Genomic DNA, 18,360 nt, shown 5'->3' on the forward strand with positions numbered 1-18,360 from the left:
TCCCGCCCACCCCGCCGGCGCCCCTCCGCGCCCCCCGGCCAGCCTCGGGTGGGTTAATGAAAACAAGAGTAAAATATAATAACAACCACCCACACACACGCGCGCGGGCAGCTTTCGCCTTTCCATGCAGATGTAATCGGGGAAAAAAGGGCCGTGCACGACAATGTTACATCACGAAAAGCTAGCGGCTCCCAAGAAGCCCGGGTTCAAAGTCTGTCCCCCCCTCCTCCCGGCATACGTATACCCTTGCAAGGAAGCATTAGCTGTCTCTTTTCTTCCAGCCTTCCTTTTGCGTTCCCTTTGTGCAAGACCCTATTAGCTAAACATGCAGCAAGGAGGAGAGGATGAGGGAAAAAAAAAAAAAAAAAAAAAAAAAAAAAAAAAAAGGGGGAAAGAAAAAAAAAAAAAAAATAAGCTCTTCCACATGCAGCCAGGTAGGGAATAGGCTTGTCTGGAGGGGCCCGCTGGCAGGGAGGCGAGGCTGGGGTCTCCCCCCCCCAACCATGATCTCACCTTTACGGTTTCTTCTCAGCCCTGAGATAAAGCTAGAATTTTGTCAACGTCCTCTGGAGTTAAAGATCTCCGCACACTTGTAGGTGTTCGATTAACAAAAAGAAGAAAAAAAAAAAAAAAAGAAAAAAGGAGAAGAAATATATCGTTTCCCTACCCTCAAGAAATAGTAATTTGCTTCCTCAGTCTATGCAGTTCCTCAGTCAACTGAAACCACTCGTTCAAGACAGCAACAATCCAGATATACTAGCAAGTCATAAAACTGAACAAAAGCCGACAAACCTTAGAGCACCATCGCTATATGGCCCAGACAAATTACGACCGTCTAGGTAATATTTAAATAGATTCCTAAAGTAATTGCAGGGGGTTTAGGCAACTATTCCTGTTGTAAAAGTTCTCGAAGACATAAAGTAGAACCTGAGGATAAACAGTCACAAAAAGAGGTAAAATTAAAAGGATTCATTCCACTTTTTTTTTTTTTATTCTTCTATGAGAACATAAACATCGTCTTTTCACGCACAGCAGCATTACAATATTAATTTATTCCGATTTAAGGTAAGAACTAGATATAGCTAGAACTAACATTTATAATAACGATAGAATGCATTTGCTTAAAACAGTATCGGCATTTTAATAATAATAGACATTTATCCATATCTGTATTTATAGCTTTTCCCCTTCTTTCTATTTTTTAAAATCTTTTTAATTTTTTTCACCTATATGTTTGACCCTTTAATGAATGTTAACTTCACAGTATAAAGGAAGACGAACATATTCTCCCTCGCAATCTCAGACTCTGGCTCAGAAAGTCCATCTGATGTTCAGGATATATACTTTCAGTGAAATCAGTGAGGAAAAAAGTGACTATTTTCTTTTCAAGGGGGAATTTCTGTGTGCTTGTCATGTGTTACCAATGGTAACGTTATATATAGACACAAAAGAAAATCACCAAATTCACATATTTAAGCAAAACTACATTAAGTAAATATCTACAACCAGCGAGAGAAATTCAGAGGTAAATGTAATAATTTAGTCCATGAGTAAAACGAAATCTTTTATACCTTTAAAGAGAAGATATTTCATTTTCCTGGCCAAATTTAAAGCTGTAATATTGGCTTTTAAGGTAAAGTGAAAAAAAAAAAAAAAAAAAAAAAAAGAAAAAAAAAAGAAAAATCATTCCTAACACCCGTTCCCGTGAAACCCTTTTAAAGGATGCCTGCATTTCATTATTTTAAGTCCCGCTTTTCGAAGGAAAAAAGGGGGAGGGGGAGAAAAGGCAAACAGAGAAGGGGAAAGCTCCCAGTATATAGAAATATGGCAACGCTTAAATTCTTCATTGTGCAGCTACGTACAGTCCAAGTTACAGCACTTATATTTTAAAAGAATGCACCTTTAACTAGGATTGTTTATTTTTCAGAAAGACAGATAGGGAGAAATATATTTGTAGCTCCTGAAATGGTATTTCTGTGTTTCAAAGCTTAGAGGAACAAATTGGCCCCGGGAAAGGCTGAAGGAAGAGGGGAGGTTCACACACGGCATTTTGTGCTTTAGCGTGACTTTAGTCCGCCCACCCCCCAAAGTAGCTCTTAAGAGGTTAAGGACATATTGAGAGCGCCTAAAATCGTTAATCCATACAGGTGCGGATGAATACAGCCTAGGAAAATGATACTGGCTCTTTAAACCATAAAGATGTGTTTATAGGTTCATCAAGAGAAATTAAAGTTGGCTGTGAGCTCCCGAATCCTATTCTCTCTGTTCATTTTCTTCAGTTTCATTCTGCGGTTCTGAAACCAGATTTTAACTTGTCTGTCTGTGAGGTGGACTGTGCGGCTGATCTCTAGGCGACGCTCACGAGTCAGGTACATATTGAATAGAAACTCCTTTTCCAGCTCGAGAGTTTGATGCTTGGTATAGGGGCATCGTTTCTTTCTGCCACTTTTTGCCGTGAGCCAGTTTGCTGCATTTTCTCCTTTTGAATTGCCTAGTTTTGAGAAAGTAAAAAATGGACGTTACCATCGGGTAGGAGGCAAAGAGCTCTGGGGGAGAAGGTTGAAGGAGCATCTGTGTCTGTGTCTGTGTGTGCGATAGGCTCACTCCGCCAGCTGCGGAGAATTGGAATGTGGGGTGTCCTTGAGGGAACCGGGAGCTTCAAAACGGCTTCCCAAAGGTTTTGGATATGTCCGGGTAAGAACTGCCACTGCTCAAAAGCCTCCGGACAGCCTCTGGTGGGGCTGCATGCCCCAGATTTTAGTTTATCTCCGACCCTCCAAAACGAGCTCCTGCCCTCTCCCTGTCGGCCATTCCAAGCCCTTTGGTACTGGGGGCAGTTGGTGAAGGGCCTGCAGTCTTATTTCCTTCCCCCCAGGCACCTGCTTCCAAAAAAACAAAGCCTCCGGATCCGGATTTTGTAAGTGTGTTATGGAGGTGGAAAACAAGGTGAGCTGGGGAGCCGGAGCCTCCCTGCCTTCAGCCCCTGCCTTTCCGGAGAGCTTCGCCATGGCCTTCTCATTTCCAACCATTTCGGGGAAGAAAAAATACCGTCATAACAATAATAAAAACGTTTTGAGGTGCTTTCTAACAGTGGAACTGACTGGGAAAGAGGTAACACCAATCCCTTGGTGGCTCAGAGTGGTTAGTGGTTTGGGTTGGCTCTCTAACAGTTTTTTCTGACCCTTCTTTCTTTCTTTTTTTTTTTTTTTCTTTTCTTTTCTTTAAATGCTACTTTCCAACGGGTCGCCTGAAAGGAATAAAAGGGCATCCGAAAGGCGGACGGAGAGAAGCTCCTGCTAAGCCTGCCGTCCGGGGAAGAGGAGTTATTTTTTGCCATGGGGACACGAAAGGGAAATAAATAAGGAAAAGTATAAATAACAGCTCTGTTATCTAGTGTAGATGCTGAAGGATATTCGCCGTGCATTCATCAGTCTAATTTGATAGCAGCTCATAGATGGCACATTTCAGCGCGGTTGTTATTCTGAAAAGCATTCTGGATCGTAAAATATAACTTACCGCGTTAATAGGTTTATTTATTGGCACTGCCTATTGCTTATTTTGGATGTTTTACAAACATCTCTGTTATCTGGTAGGCACCTTCACATCACGGGGGAGAGATTGATCTTGTTTTTCTATACGTTTTAGCAGCATGCAGGCTAAAGTTGCCCATAGCGGAGTCTCTAAGGGTTTTAAACTATAAGATGGACATTAATTTTTACTGCAACCCCATGCCCGAATATTACAAAGTTCAGAAGGTCAGTCTGAGCAGCGCTTCTTGGCAGCCCCGCGGGGCAGCTGGGATCCTCCTTTCGCATTTCAATGCCACTATGATCCTCAACGACTATTTTTTTTTCTTTCTTTTTTATTTTTTTCCTTTCTCTTTAATCATCACTACCACCATCACCATCATCATTCGCTTACCTACAGGCTCTTTCTCTGGAGAAGCTTTGCTGCTCTCTGACGGAGCTGGAGAGAGCTCCTCTGCAGTGGAAGATGAAGCCTGAGTCTCGTCCTCCCTCTGGGAGACGCACGCCAAGGGGCTTGGGGAGCGTTCCTCATCCTCCTTCCTCTCCGGGTCCGGGACGGGAGGCAAAGATGGAGGCGTCTGGAAGCGGCCGGGGGGCTGCGGAGGGAAAGGGGCAGCCCCGGCTGGCCCCGCGCCGTAGTTCTTGGAAGTGCCATAAGCCTGGGAGAGGCGGAAGTAGCCCGGGACGGGGACCCCGCCGCCGCTGCTGGCCGGACTGACCTCGGCACTCAGCCGGGGGAAGGGAGCGAGGTCTGTGGCGGCCGAGCCCTTGGGGCATTTCTCTGAGTCATAGAGGCAGTAGGAGCTCTCCTCCTTAATGCTTGTAGCGAAGGAGCACGAGGTGGCCTGCTGGCTCTCCGGCTCTTCCATGCGACAGGACCGGGGAGGATCTAGCCACACTTCCATCCCTGACACGTAGGAGTGCGAGTTGGGGACCATGCTTTGAGAAGTACCTTCATTGCGTTTGCCCAGAACGGGGAAAAGTCCGCAGCTTTGCAGCCCGTAGGACAGATCGGACGCCTGTGGCAGGTAGATACCACTGTTGGGATAGTAGCCGCCTCCTCCTCCGCCTCCGCCTCCTGCTCCCGCCGCTTCCCCTCTGCCCGAGCTGATCAGGGAGTCTACCAAAAAAGAGTTTGCAGCCGGACTCTCGGAGCATGACATTGTTGTGGAATAATTTGGCGAAGGGAGCAGATAGCCCTTTCTGGCTGACATTTCTTGTGCAAAACATGCTGAATATGATGAGAGATACCCCCGCACCACGGCAGGCGCCCGCAGCCAATGGAAGCCCGGGCCTCCCCAGCAACCCCTCCCCGTCTGGTTTCGTATGCACAGAGCTGCTCTCAGGTCGACCTCTGAATTTGGAAGATAGATGTATATTAATGTGTAATATGGATTTCCATACACACAGGCGCGCGCATTTCCACCATATGGGCGAGCGCCTGCGCCCAGGCGGGAGCCGAGCTCCCGGGAAGGGGAAGGGGAATGGGAATGGGAAGGGGAAGAGGAAGGGGAAGGGGAAAGAGAGGGTTGTGCTGGTACTGGCTCCAAGTTTTGCTCCCCTCTTATCACACACACAGCTATAAAATAGCCCGGCGGTCCTGATGTTTATTATACCTAGGCTGAAGCCGTGTCCAGATGAAGCTTTTACTATCGCTCCTCTCTCCCCGCGGTTGGGCTTTCCAGCAGCAATGCCTGCTCACCTCCCTCCGCAGCCTATGTGTCACACGAAATTAATAAAGCCGCGGCTAGCCCGGTGTTTTATGCTCAGCCTCTGCTCATTTTATTTGATTGTCTCGTTTTTTTAAGAAATAAAAGACGTGTTATTGTTTATCACGGATCATTGGAAACCGTAAAGGGGCCTGGTGCCTCCCGCGTTAAACTACCGAGGAAGGGGGCTGCTTGCAGCCTAACATCACCGCCACGACGCCAGGCTGGGCTTAATTTTCCTGGAGATAAAATGCTCGCCGCTGAGCTGAGGAATCTCTTAGGGAGCAATGCCACTCTGGGAGGATTGATTGTGCGGTTGCAGCTTCTAATGCTTTAGTTAACGCTGGATTCTTCCTGAGGTCTGATTACAATTTAAAGTATAAAACCAGACATATGTCACAGAAAGAATCCAGACGCGAGCAGTTCAAATGGATCCTCTCAGGATGCTGCGCACCGTGTTTATTGATGTGTTTATATTTGGACGATCATTTTTATATCTCCCCTCCCTCCCGCTCCATTTGGGTCTTTTCACTTTTCGCCTCTTCAAAAACATCGTCTCCGTTAAGCAATGTACTAAATAATAGAAATAAGAGTAGCTAGATAAATACCGAGATACCAGACAGCCCAGTCCAGTCAATATGTAATTGTGGCGGAGGTAGCAGACAGATAGCAGACAGGCAGGGACGCAGGCAGAGAGACAGATAGATTTCGTAATGAAAAGCTTAATGATGACTTGCTTTCACTTCCATCATCTCTCGCTTATGCCATTTTGAAGTCGCCTCACTGCCTGGCCCGGGGAACTGAGGGCACTTTAGTTCAAGGGGAGCCTGAGGCTGCCCAGTTGCCACTGCCCATCCCTGAGGAGCATCACTCGCTCCTCTCTCCCGCACGCCGCCGGGAGGAACAGCCTTCGGCCGGTTTCCGCTTCCAGCAGGTCGGGCGGGTGAGAGCGGCCTCCGACCGGGCGTCATCACCGCCCGGGACGAGAGCCGCTGCCGGGCACCCGGCTGCCGTGTCCGGGAGGGCACCGGCGGCGGTGCTGGGGCCGCTGCCTGCGGGGAGGTGTGGCGCCGGAGCAGGCGCGGCGCCCCGAATTCCCCGGGCCCTACCCTCGGCCTTCAAAACGCCCAGGGAGCATTTCTTCCCCCTCGCCCCACGGATCTGTCAAGCTCCACGTGGTCTTGTCCCGCAATATTTGCCTGCCACAGGGAAAAGCTTTTTTTCCACAGCGTGGCATTCCCCTGGAGGAATCCTTCCTTGCGGCAGGAGGGCACTGTCCCTTCCCGCGGTGGCCTCTCCAGCGTCCCTCCTCGCCCCCAGGAAGCACCAGAGAAGGCAGGGGATGCCACAACTTTGAGACACCCATAAAATCTCTGTGAAAAGGCACCCTGATTTTTCCAGCGTAGTGGGGCGATCATCACAGCGCGATTTCCTTCTGACCGGCCCGTGGGATGCGGTGACAGGGGTAGATCTCCCAGCCTGTAGAAACCCTTCGGGTTTTTTTCCTTCCCGCATTTCCTTCTGTAACATTGTTTGTGATTTCCCAATCCGACTAACTTCGGATGTGTTAATGTGCGATGGACGAACCCTTATCAGATTCCTATGAGGGCCATATCATTACTAACAAAATTAATACCACATAAGGAACTGGTTTATTGGCTGGTATACAGGAAGGCTATTATCAATAGGCTTAGCTTCATAAATACAGATCTAAATAAAAAGAAACGTGAGCCCCAGCGCCGCCTTCCAAATACATTTCTCTACACAAGTCAGGTATAAAAATTACTCTGGGGAAGTCCGCTCTTGCGGTATGTTTATTTTGCATTTGCCAAATTAAATAGAAACGGATTGCAAATCTAAAAGCCATACGGAACCGAGGAGAAACGCTTGAAATCCTTCCAAAGCTGTTTTTAAAATAAGCAGCTCCCTTTTAAAAATTGGATTAAAGTGAAGGAAAGTACTGTAAAAAGTGCGCTGCAATCCTCGTCAGCCGGAACGACTGGAAGTGCATCGACGAGACGCGAGTTGGCTTCTCCTCCCTCTGCGATCCAATGCAAGGGAATCAGACAAAAGACACAGAGGCCGGTGAGAATTTTTTGGAGGTGTTCTTTAGCCTCCCCGCTCAGGTTTTGCAGCAGTGGGTTACCCCACCCCCGTGTCAGGTCCCGCGGGAGCCGCCGTGGGGCGTTGTGCTGGCCGCAGTAAACCGTGCCGGTTTGATGGTCAAGGCACCGACCCCGTCTAGATCATGAACTCAGCTCGGCGCTGCATTATCTCCGCTTTCTTTAATCGCTAACAAGGCCAAGGCAAATAGTAACCAGCATCATCAAACCCAGCGAAGTAAAACTAATAATGTTCACTTGATTCGTAACTATAAAAGATAATGGTCAATTCTGACTAAACTGAGCTAATTTGGCATGCGCTGAGTGCAGCTACTGCATTACCAGCGCTTAACAATGTGTCCCTTGGAACTTAACCCCTATTTAAAAGAAATTTTAAAGAATATTGTGGACGCCAGGGGACGAGAATTACTTTCTTTTTAATTCTACTTCTGTAAGTAAAGCTATCCGAGGGTCTATAAAACCGAGCAAATAAAATTCTGATAAATATCAAAGCCAGCGAGAAGGTGTTTTCGTGGAGAATCTAAATTCATGGCGTACATAGACAATACTATCAAAATAAAATTTTATTGATCTAAGAAAAATATAATAGATGCATTAATAGCGTCGTTAAGCCGTTTTATTGGTTGAACTAAAATTAAAAACAAAAAGGGAATAAATAAAAACCGACAGCTCAGCCTAAGCAAACTCTGACTGGAAATCTCAAAACGTATCGTGTTAAACCATGATTTATCTTTTTATTATTGGCCCGTATAACCCAAAAGATCAGCGCTGTTAATCCAGAGACGCATTTTGCGAGCTAATTAAAATATGCTTTTATTTGTAGACACGGGCAAGCTGCAATTTGTGAAAACGTAAACGGCCTTGCAGTCTGTGCGGGAGTGCATGCGCCGCCTATCTGAGAATACAGCCGTGGACTACACTTTATACTGCTCCAAAAATTAATGCGATCAGACTATAGTTATTTAATATTGGAACTGTCAGCTCCCTGGAACGTGTGTGTGTGCCAGATTCCTCTTTTTTTTTTTTCTTTTCCCTTCTGGATTTGCTCCAAAGAAGGCGGATTTCAGACAGGAGGTTTAGGAACAGCGTCTGTGCCAAGTTAGGTGACAAATGACGGCCCCACTAATTTTATCTTTACTAGAAATTCTTTCACGCTGGTGGTGGTGCTGGGGAGGTTGGCTTGTTTTGGCGGATTATCTTGTTAAAAATTAGGCTGCGATTTAATTTTATTCCAGCCATCCAGAGGCTCGCTCGCCTAACTATGTTTTATATTATACATGTATCGTTTTACTTATTTGGATTAGGAACATATTTTGCAAGTAATTCTGACGAGTTTCAAATGCTAGTGTGCGGCAGGACAAAATACACCCAAACCAATTCATTAGGGGTTTATTTCCTCGCCATTTTCCGGCACTGACGAGAACAACGGGGCTTTCTATTGTCCAGAGAGCCCCAAACACCATGCAGAAGCAACAATGGTATCAGGTTATATATGTGGGGAAAATATTGCATGCCCAAGTCTGTCTTTTAAGTGTACCCCTTCTATTGCGAGAGATGCGCCCCACAGCTCTATGAAACATTTGAAACTGTAGCCTTTCTCCCTTTTTGTAGCTGTCTTCCCTTTAAAGAAGATCTGAATGCATATATATATATATATATATATATTTTTTTTTTTTGGTTGTGGTATTGCTTGGCTGTCAGACACACACGTTGGCCAGAAGTTTCGATTTCAGAGCATGTAATGAAAAGATTGTGACCCAAAAAAAAAAAAATTAAAAAATATAGACAACAAAACACAAACCCAATGAGCTTATGAAAAAGCCTCCCAGGGGTTTGGATGTGGTATGTGAACTGAAGTTGAGTACACGATTAATTAAACACAGTGTAGACACTGAGCTGGCTTCCCCTCTTCCCTCCAAAACATGCAAACCCAAATAATGTGAAATAATAAACAGTTATTGTAAGAAACAAGCTTGTTTTTTTAAAATATTATCCTATGACCGCGGCCGTCAGTAAACAATTCGTAACCAGAGGGCGCTTTAACTGCTGCTGGGGTCTCTTTGATTTATTCAGCCAAGTATTGAATGGGACAGGGAAACAACAAGGGGAAAAATAAATATTTGATCAAATATGCGGAGTTTAACTTGACTGGTGTAAAATGAAATGTTGCAAAGGGACCCTCAAATCTCCCTGCTTCTCACGTGGCTTCTTGCGTCCTGGCATTGCTGAGGGAAGTCAAAAGGGATCAACATCCCTGAGCTTTTAATGGAGCATCTTTGATGAAATCGATATGTTCCAATAATCATCTGCAACTGCTCTCTGTCGACTGAGCATGTGCTTTTAACTACACTTGCAACAGTTCCCTGGAAGCACAATTCAAAAAATACTGCAGGCAACAGGCGCTATATACATAGAAGAAAAATTATAAAATAATATTTTTCATTTTTTCCGGACAGATATTTTAAACTCTGCCTTAAGAAACACGTGTATTAAAGTATGTAGCCAGACCAGTATCTTCTCCATACAATACCACCTTCCCGCCCACCCTTCTCAAATGGAGACATAAGAAAAACATGTGAAAATTTTATGGGCATGAAAAGTAACCTGGAGTTAGGGGTACTCGTAGAGAGGATAGAGTTTCAAAGCTACAATCCAGAGCAGCCCTGAGCACATGAGAATGAGTGACTATTGTTTGTTTACAGCACATGTGCTGATTAAGAAAGAAAGAAAGAAAGAAAGAAAGAAAGAAAGAAAGAAAGAAAAGAAAAAATCGAAATCTAAATCTGGTCTTGCACGAACATTGAGTCAATATGCAATCACATAAACAGTTTTTAGCATAAGTATGTCAAAAGTTGTTTACCACAATCTGTGTCCAGCTGCAGGGAAGCAGACTACCCTTTAAAGTTACCAAACGACCCTAACTAAACTATGGTTCAAGACTAATAAGATCGTCAGAATTGTCTGTCATTTGCAGACTGTGTTGCCATAGATCTATTTGATTGAAGACACCTACTGTTCCACACATAAATGTCAAGTTTCATAATATTTCCAATGCTACACTCTTTTTTTTTCTTTTTTTTTTTTTTTCTTATTTTTAATAAGTGGAAGAAAGCTACAAGTTACTCTGAAAAAATATTTCCAGATAACGTGGATTTTCCACGCGGCTGGCCAAAACTAAGAGAAAATAAAAGGTCAACTGCAACTTAGAAAGTCCTTCTATATTATTTCACATCCTTATCACCAACTTCTTGCATCCTTTCCCCTTCCTACAGTTCTTTTCCGCGGTGCTCAGCGGTCAGGGCAAGGGCCACCCCACATCGCAGGGTACCATTCCGGTCACCGCACACTCCTCGCCGTTCTCCATGCCGGATAGATGTATAAAACACTTACCTTCGCGCATTTCCTAACCCAAAGCCCAGAGGCTTTAACTCCACGGAGAAGCCCCAGCGTCTCCCCCCTCCCCCGGCATCCCGAGCGGCTTTTTGTACAGCGGAGCCCGGTAAGTGCAATAATTACCCGTGTGGCTCCAGGGATGCAAAGTGAACAAAGGCCAAGATTTTCCCTTTTTTTTTTTTTTTTTTTTTTTGCTTCCCTTTGCAGGGCTGCTCCCCTTGCCCCGGGCGGCTTTGACATTGATCTGAAGATCGCCATCTTGTGGCAAAGCAGCCCCTAAACCGCTGCCGACGTCCGTCCGTCCGTCCGTCTGCCCGCCCGCCCGCCGGGGCCCCGCGGCAGGACGGCGGGCGGGCGGGGGGACGGACAGACGGCGGTGTAGAGCAATGGTCGCTCACCTCCCGGTGTAAAAGCCTCTGGGCGAACCTCCGCTGCCTCTGGAGTGATGCATTTGGTACAGGCGAGCGGACAAGTCACGGACAGTTTTTATGGCCGCAATGTCACAGCAACACAGAGGATGCGATTTTATTGGGCTAGGAAATCCAAACCCCGACCACAGAAACTCCATGTTTTTACTGTCTCTAGGATTGGCTCTGAATACCAGTTAATTTTTAACCAGGAAAGGAAGCTTGCAGGCTTAATTTTCATTGCCATTCAGCTCTCCATCCGTCCCTCTGTCCCTCTCTCACCGTCTGTCCATCCATCTGTCTGTCTCCTTTTAACTGGCATTTCCCCTTGCATACTAGACAAACAAACAAACAAAGTCCTCTCTTTTCCCCCTCACTTTTCCACATTCCCTTTGGGTAAACGTTGTCTGGCTGGGTGGCGGTGGTCAACAAAGGCCCAAAGTCAGTAAGTCCTTCACCTCAAGGTTATGGGTGATGTCCAAGCAATACAGAAGTTCAAAGCCAGTAAACAATGCAAAAACAGAATCCACTTTCTTCTGCTGATTAGGATTAGGGTCAACATTAAAGATTCAAATACTCTCCTCAAAACACATTCCTATCTCAGCTATTGTTTGGTGTTTGGGGCTTTCTCCCCCCCTGCCCTCTCCAACTTTCTCCCTTCAGCCCTCCTCCCCCCGCTGCCCGCCTCAGCCCACCCCCTCCCTGCCTTGGAGATCAAGGACAATTTCAAACAGTCCATTTCCACCACATTGCCATGCGGATTCCTTTCCCCAAAGACAACAATTTTCTTAGGGCTCTCAGATTCTGGCCACATCCATCAGCTGGCTTGAAACTTCCCTTTGGTGCCAGCTTGTAAAATGCGTCCCAAATGCTACTGACAAGCATTTCTCCTGGACACATGTGGCGGGGAGCAAACAGCAATGGCACATCCAGCCCTCGAGCATAGGACCTTGCCCCGCCGGTGCTGGCAGGAGAACGAGAAGGCCTAACACGTAGCGAGCTATGAGCACACTTAATTTTCCTTTTCCTGTGACCCACTGAAAGTATGCTCAAAAAAGCCTAGGTTCACTTGTTAACTCCAGAGTAGAAGATTTAACGATGAAGTTCACAAAAGAAGAGTAATTCGCCCCAAATGACTGAAGAGGTCATGAGGAATTTCGGGTCCCAGAGTTACATCGGGCAAAAGAACATGCAGTAACGTAACACCAGAGTAAAAATATAAAGTTTCCTTTTTTTTTTTTTTATTTTCCTTGTGCGCTGTTCCACTGTATACATGCAACCAAATACTTGCGCATATTAAAAGAAAACTGTATATACATATAGATGATACATATTGAAAACAGTGACATCATATAAAGATATTGCATTTTGTGAATTGTGACAAAGAAATTACATCCATTTGGTAAAATTTATTAGTCAAAAACATTCTTATCACCACTTTGCTGCACATGTAAAGAAATTCCACACCCTTTAGCCCCAAAGGAACAATAAAAAAACCAAAAAAAAAACACCACCAAAAAAAAACCAACCAGGGGGAAAAAAAAAAAAAAAAAAAGGGCATTCTATCAAAATAGGTCATGGGTTCTTATTTTTTTTATTATTTACAAGTCTTGTAAAACACTGTTCCTGTATGAAATATACATTCAGATATTCTCGACAGCAAATTACCTCAATGATAGAACACGGTATCCTTTGTAAACTGATATAGAATTTTAAATATTTTCCTTTTTTTTTTCCTCTTTTTTTTTTTTTTTAATTGCATTTTTTCACACTTTGGTTCCTGCAGGGAAATATATATATATTTATAGATATTTAAAATAAGTTCAAACAACTCTCCATTCTTTGCATACGTCGACTGGGCGACAAAGTAGAGCTCATGACATTTAAAGTAGACAACAACAAAATTACCGTATTTACATTGTTTGGCTTCTGTTTAAACTCCTCACTAGTCACCTTTAAACGAACATGCAATAGAGTTATTTTAATCATCCAATGTTAGTGCATTGCACAACTCCAAGTTTCAATTAAGTGTTGTGTGGTATTTGCTAAACTGTCGTTCTCCACAGGTATTTCCTGAAGAAAGTTTGTGAGCCAGAAGCCAGAAGGTTAGTTTCCTTTAAGGAGTTGTTTCTCTTAAAATGCTGAAATTCACACTTTTTTGCCGATTTATTTTTAGTATTTGTATATGATTTGTCTCCAAAAAGATGGCAACGCATAGTCTGTTGTCATAAATAAAACAAGAGCTAATTAAATTTTTCTAATTTTATTTTTAGTGATTGTTTCTTTACGACATATGGCGAATTTATACCTGATTTTTAAAAGTAAATAATTAATTTTTTCATTTCGGTCTTTTTTCCCTCGCCCCCATCTCACCCCACACCCCCAAAGGAAACGCTACTATAACCATCACTACATCCATATTACAACTACTCGCGGTTGGCCCCAGGAAAGTGTGGACATGATATCCCCCCCCTTCTTTAGTTCTGTATGTGTGTGTGTCCTTGTGTGTGTGTGTGTCAGTCCTTCAATTCTTATCTCAAACCCACGAGCAATGGAACACTGCCTCTAACGCAGATATTTTCCTAAGGAAGAACAAAAGATTAGTTCTCAGAGTTTATGTTCTGCAGTGGTCCTGGTTGGGTGAGCCCGACCTGGCAATCTCCAGACAGCTGTTCCACAGCAGCACAGGGGCGAGGAAGGGCCGAGGATGGGCGAGTCCGGGGATGGAGAAGGACCGTCCCCGCCCGTGCCTGCCGAAAGCGGTGGCAGGGTGAGCCGCAGTGCCTGGAAAGGTAAGAGGTATGGATTTTGCACTCAGAGGTGACGTGCACGTTTAGAAATGGATCCCATGTGGGTCAAAATCAAATCGATTCCAGTTGATATGTAAATATATATATAAAAAAATCATCATCGCAGTTCCAGAGTAGGTTTACATGTGTGTAAAACCTTAGATTCTTCTAGTCCTGTCAGATACACACCTCCTTCCTCCACGTAACCCCGTGGCTTGACCTTGTCAAGGGCGAAATCTGAATTTAATCTCGTCTTGAAAAACGCTATGAGTTTTAAAGTAGTGGATTAGCTGAGTAATATTGTAATCGGTCCCTGTTAATTTTTTTTTCTTTCATTCTTCTGTTCTGAAACCATATTTTGACTTGACGGTCGGTCAGATTGAGCATTCGGGAGAGCTGGAGGCGTTTCTCTTTGTTTATGTAGACACTGAAGAAGAATTCCCTTTCTAACTCTCTAATCTGGTATTTGGTGTATGGGCATCTCTTTTTACGCGTACGTTGTCCACCTGTGGAGCGAAAAAAGGCAGAAACATTTGAGACCCGGCGGTCGCCGGCGGCGGGGGCTGAGAAAGGACTGGGGTACTCTCAGGGAAAGCAGTTAATGTGGAAAAGACGCGTTTTGCCCGCTCCGGGGCCGGACTTGGTGGGCCTGGAGCTTGGCGCCAGCCCTCCTCCCTGGCGGGTGCGCGCAGCCGGGCCCGGGACCCGCCGGCACACCCCGGCTCCTGCAGCGCCGCGGCCCCGGGCAGCGTGCAGGGCGAAACCCCCACCGAGACGCGAGGATCCGGCCTCGCTTCCTCGGCGGGGAGGGCAGCTGGAGGAAAGAGCGGTGGCGGGGGGTTCTTGCGGATTTCACGAGCCGGAGGAAAGCCTTTGTAGGCTGCTCCGCCGGGCGCCGCCACGCACGCCGAGCCGCCCAGGGAGCGGCCATCACCTGGCTGCCTGCAGCGGGCAGCGCTGCAGCGGGCGGGGGGCCCGCGCCCAGCCCTCCCCGAGCCCCTGCCCGCCTGGATCTCGCCCTCCTTCCCTGGCCTAATCCCTTCTCTAAGTCCCGAGCAGAGGAAAAACCCCAGAGCCCGAGGCTGAGGAGTCTCCTTCTCCCCCTAGCCGGCTATTTTCAAGCACGTTCTCCACAGCATCGAGGCATTCTCCTCTCGATTAGCCATTACGGTTTTAAAGTTCATTAAGCAGAATATAAAAGGTTTCAAGGTTCAGGAGCTCTTTACATTAAACGTAGCTGCTATCCCTTTAAAAACTTCCTTTTCTGGTACAGTTCATTGTCGAGGTATTTTTTTTCCCCCGGCCGTATACTAGCTTTGCCTTTTAAAAAGCCCACATAAAAAAATCAGACTTTGACAGATTGAATAACAATTGTAAGTAACAAACTGTTGGACAGAAGGCAACACGTAATTGCCACAGTGCCTTAGTAAAATGGCTTCCTTTAGACAAAAAGGCCAGCTTTAGGTTAATTTGCTTCTTTTAATATATTGCTACAGTTCAGGCGGCTACTTTATCTGTTAAACGCTATTCTAGCGCAATCGTTAAAACGGCGAAGGCTTTGAATTCAGCTCCTAACTAGACTTCTGGTGCAACACATGGCTTTTATAAAATCACTGGATTACATTGATATCAAAGGAGTCAGGATCTCCTTTTTTTGCCGAATTTACAGGCACAGAACTAACATTATTATATTTTCAAGAGCTGGCCATGGAACTGTTTTTTTTTTATTATTATTATTTAAAAAAAAAACACAGAAAAAAAAAAAAAAAAAAAGGAGAAGAAAAAGAAAAAAAAAATTAGGCATCCATTGCCCGGTGGGTATTTCACGGCCAATTTCAGCACTAAACACGTGATCTCGCCTTTTATAACAAAGTTTTGTTGGGGGAAATCTAAAGGCCCTTCATAAACCTTATATGCTTATAAAACAGCATATAAAAATTTAACAGCGGCGGTGCGCTAGATTTCAAGCTGCCTTTCCTAAAAGCGCTCCGGCGCTGCCTTTATACGTACTGGAACTGCCGGATTTCTCCTCATTGTTGCCGGAAGATGACTCGGGGCTGCTGCTGCTCTCCGGCCGCCTCCTCCTCTCCTTCTCCGCCGCCGTCGCCGCCGCCCTGCCGCAGCCGCCCTCCGAACTTGAAGTTGCCGCCGCCGCCGCCCCGGCGGCCGCGGGCGCCTTCTCGCCACTCTTGTCTACCGGGTAGTCCGCCGAGGCCAGGTTTTCCGCCGTGCCATAAGCCGTCTCGAAAAATTGGTCGAAAGCCTGGGGCAGGACCCCGTTCCTGCCCACCGTGCTATAGAAATTGGAGGAGACGTTGGTGCTGGGGTGGTAGACGTTAGCTGTGTTTTTGCCGAACATCTCGCCCATGCTAGCAGTGTTGGTGGCAGGCAGGCAGTCTCTGTGCATGATCTCCTCTGCGGAGTAGCAGTGGGGCAGATTGTTCCTGGGGTGCCATTTACTGGAGGGATCAATGGCATATTCCCTGAAGGTAACTTCTCTCACAGGTTGGACCTGGGGTAGGTTGGAGGAGTAGGAGTATGTCATAGGGCGAGAAGACGGGGTTTGGGGCAAAAAAGAAGGGAGGCTGGAAAAATCAGGACCCGAGACGTAGTAAGTACAACTTGGCAAATACATGTTAGAGGAACAAGGAACACGCTCATCAAAATCCATCATTAGGGCTACCTCGGCTTCTCCGCATTAGCTGAGCTTAACATGATTCTCTAACGCAGCTGCCCCTTTGAAGCGGATCCGTGAAGTAAGAGATGGGGAGACGTAGGCTGACGTGGAGAGCTCTCCCGGCGGCGGCAGGGAGGTGCGGTCACGTGGCCCGACGTTGACATTGACGAGCGGCGGGCCCGGGCCCCGCTCCCTTTGTGGCCGTCGCAAAGGGGGAAAGCAACAGCTCGTCGCCAGCGCCCGGGGGCGAGCCGAGCGCAGGTTGGCCGGGGGGGAGCCCAGGGGGACACACAGCCGCCCTGCCACTGCCCCAGACTTAGCCGCCTGGGCCCTGGCACCCTCTGGCTCTGGAGCAGAGAGGCTTACCAATTCCCCCCAGGGTTAGGTGAGACCTTTCTGTTTGTTTGTGGGCTTGCTGGGGCGTTCGGCGGCTCGCTGGCAGGCTCCGAGAAGGAGGGCACCGTAGAGATGCACGCACGCTTTCTTGAGGAAAGCTGCTTACGAGGAGGAGGAAAATGCTCCTGAAGAAAACGTCCTTTCCGCCCCCCCCCTTTTTTTTTTATTTTTTCTCTCTTTTTCCCCCCCTTTTTTATTTTTGCGATCGCTTTGAGCTTTCAGTCCTCCCCCCTAAAAAAAAAAAAAAAAAAAAAAAAAAAGCCCTCACTCTTCAGGGGTTTTCTGGAAACCTTACTAGGAAGAATGTGCCAGGGTCAAGTCTTTACTGATTTTCATGGTGAATAGATTACATGCTTGCATTCATGTTCACTTCCGAAGCGCTTAGTGTCTTCCTTCCCTTACTTACATATTAACCTCAAATACCCCGCGCGGCTTCAGCCAAGCTTTACTGGAGGTAGTTAACAATGTCGGGTCCCCAGGACGCAGATTTCCCCTCCTCACCCTCTCCAAACCATCCCTTGCCTCAGTCGCAACGCCAGAAAGCCAGCAAGCCCTTTAAAGTGCAGACCACGGAGCTAAAGACTGTTTGCTGATCTCTCCGCCTCAACTCTGCAACTAAATGCTTGGAAAACCAGTGGATATTGGGCTACCCCAGCTTGACAAATACTCCGAGTTTAATTGCCAGAAGCCTAGTTAAAATTATTTGACATACTGTTAACCAGTAGAAGCAAACTCGCCGTACCGAGATACTTTCCTTTTAGCTTTGTGTCGTCGCTGAAGGCTGACACCCAAGGAGACCTATTTTAAAAAACTGGTTAAACTTTTACTATTGTTGCATGAAAGGGATGATATAGAAAGCGGATTGTACAGGGCAGAGACGAAAAAGTACTTTTCTGCCAATAAAAATGCACACCCCTCCGAACGAGCAGAGCCAAAGAAAACACAGAAATACGCCAAAGAATACAGCACCTTTTGAGGCATGGACATCCCTAAGCTCTCGGAAAAAGTATTTTTTTGTTCTTCTGATGCTCGATTTCAGAAAAGAAATATCTGAGTTCCGGCTGGATTTTATCAAAATAGAAAAACAGAGTGGCAAACGGCTATTGTGAAGTCGGTACTCTTAGGAAATCAGACATAGTTCAAGATCCATGCCCCCGTGGACTTGGGAGGCTAGTGGAAGGGAAACGAAAATGTTAGGGAAATAATATTTGGATTTCCCCCCCCTCTTCCTCTGCAGTGCTGTGGAAGTATTTATATATCCGGAGAAAGTTCTCCAGTAAATTGTGGAGATCCTCGGTATTTAAATGTCAACATCGATTTGTTTATTTATTGCTTAGCT

General features: G+C 46.1%; 2 protein-coding genes across 2 annotated transcripts; both read right to left on the reverse strand.

Moving 5' to 3' along the window:
* Window positions 1-974: 974 nt before the first annotated feature.
* HOXA10 (homeobox A10) lies at window positions 975-4,776 on the reverse strand. The gene is made up of 2 exons (XM_041466698.1): window positions 3,922-4,776; window positions 975-2,491 (listed from the first exon to the last, which is right to left on the reverse strand). Exons 1-2 carry the CDS (start codon window positions 4,739-4,741, stop codon window positions 2,217-2,219), a joined length of 1,095 nt encoding a protein of 364 aa, XP_041322632.1. The 5' UTR covers window positions 4,742-4,776; the 3' UTR covers window positions 975-2,216.
* Window positions 4,777-12,668: 7,892 nt separating this feature from the next.
* HOXA11 (homeobox A11) lies at window positions 12,669-17,160 on the reverse strand. Its single transcript, XM_041466434.1, has 2 exons — window positions 15,959-17,160; window positions 12,669-14,454 (listed from the first exon to the last, which is right to left on the reverse strand). The coding sequence occupies exons 1-2, from the start codon at window positions 16,620-16,622 to the stop codon at window positions 14,222-14,224; spliced, it is 897 nt and encodes a 298-aa protein (XP_041322368.1). The 5' UTR covers window positions 16,623-17,160; the 3' UTR covers window positions 12,669-14,221.
* Between the last annotated feature and the right edge of the window lie 1,200 nt (window positions 17,161-18,360).

Source organism: Pyrgilauda ruficollis, unplaced genomic scaffold, assembly GCF_017590135.1.
Source record: "Pyrgilauda ruficollis isolate IOZ18807 unplaced genomic scaffold, ASM1759013v1 scaffold2, whole genome shotgun sequence".
Taxonomy (NCBI): domain Eukaryota; kingdom Metazoa; phylum Chordata; class Aves; order Passeriformes; family Passeridae; genus Pyrgilauda; species Pyrgilauda ruficollis.

What these genes read in the sequence shown, in the direction of transcription:
- HOXA10 (XM_041466698.1), bottom strand. Translation starts at nt 4,741, where the DNA reads ATGTCAGCCAGAAAGGGCTATCTGCTCCCTTCGCCAAATTATTCCACA. An exon ending in TCCAGAGAAAGAGCCTGTAG is followed by an intron (nt 2,492 to 3,921) that starts GTAAGCGAATGA and finishes TCTCAAAACTAG; the next exon opens with GCAATTCAAAAGGAGAAAAT.
- HOXA11 (XM_041466434.1), bottom strand. Translation starts at nt 16,622, where the DNA reads ATGATGGATTTTGATGAGCGTGTTCCTTGTTCCTCTAACATGTATTTG. An exon ending in GGAGAAATCCGGCAGTTCCA is followed by an intron (nt 14,455 to 15,958) that starts GTACGTATAAAG and finishes TTCGCTCCACAG; the next exon opens with GTGGACAACGTACGCGTAAA.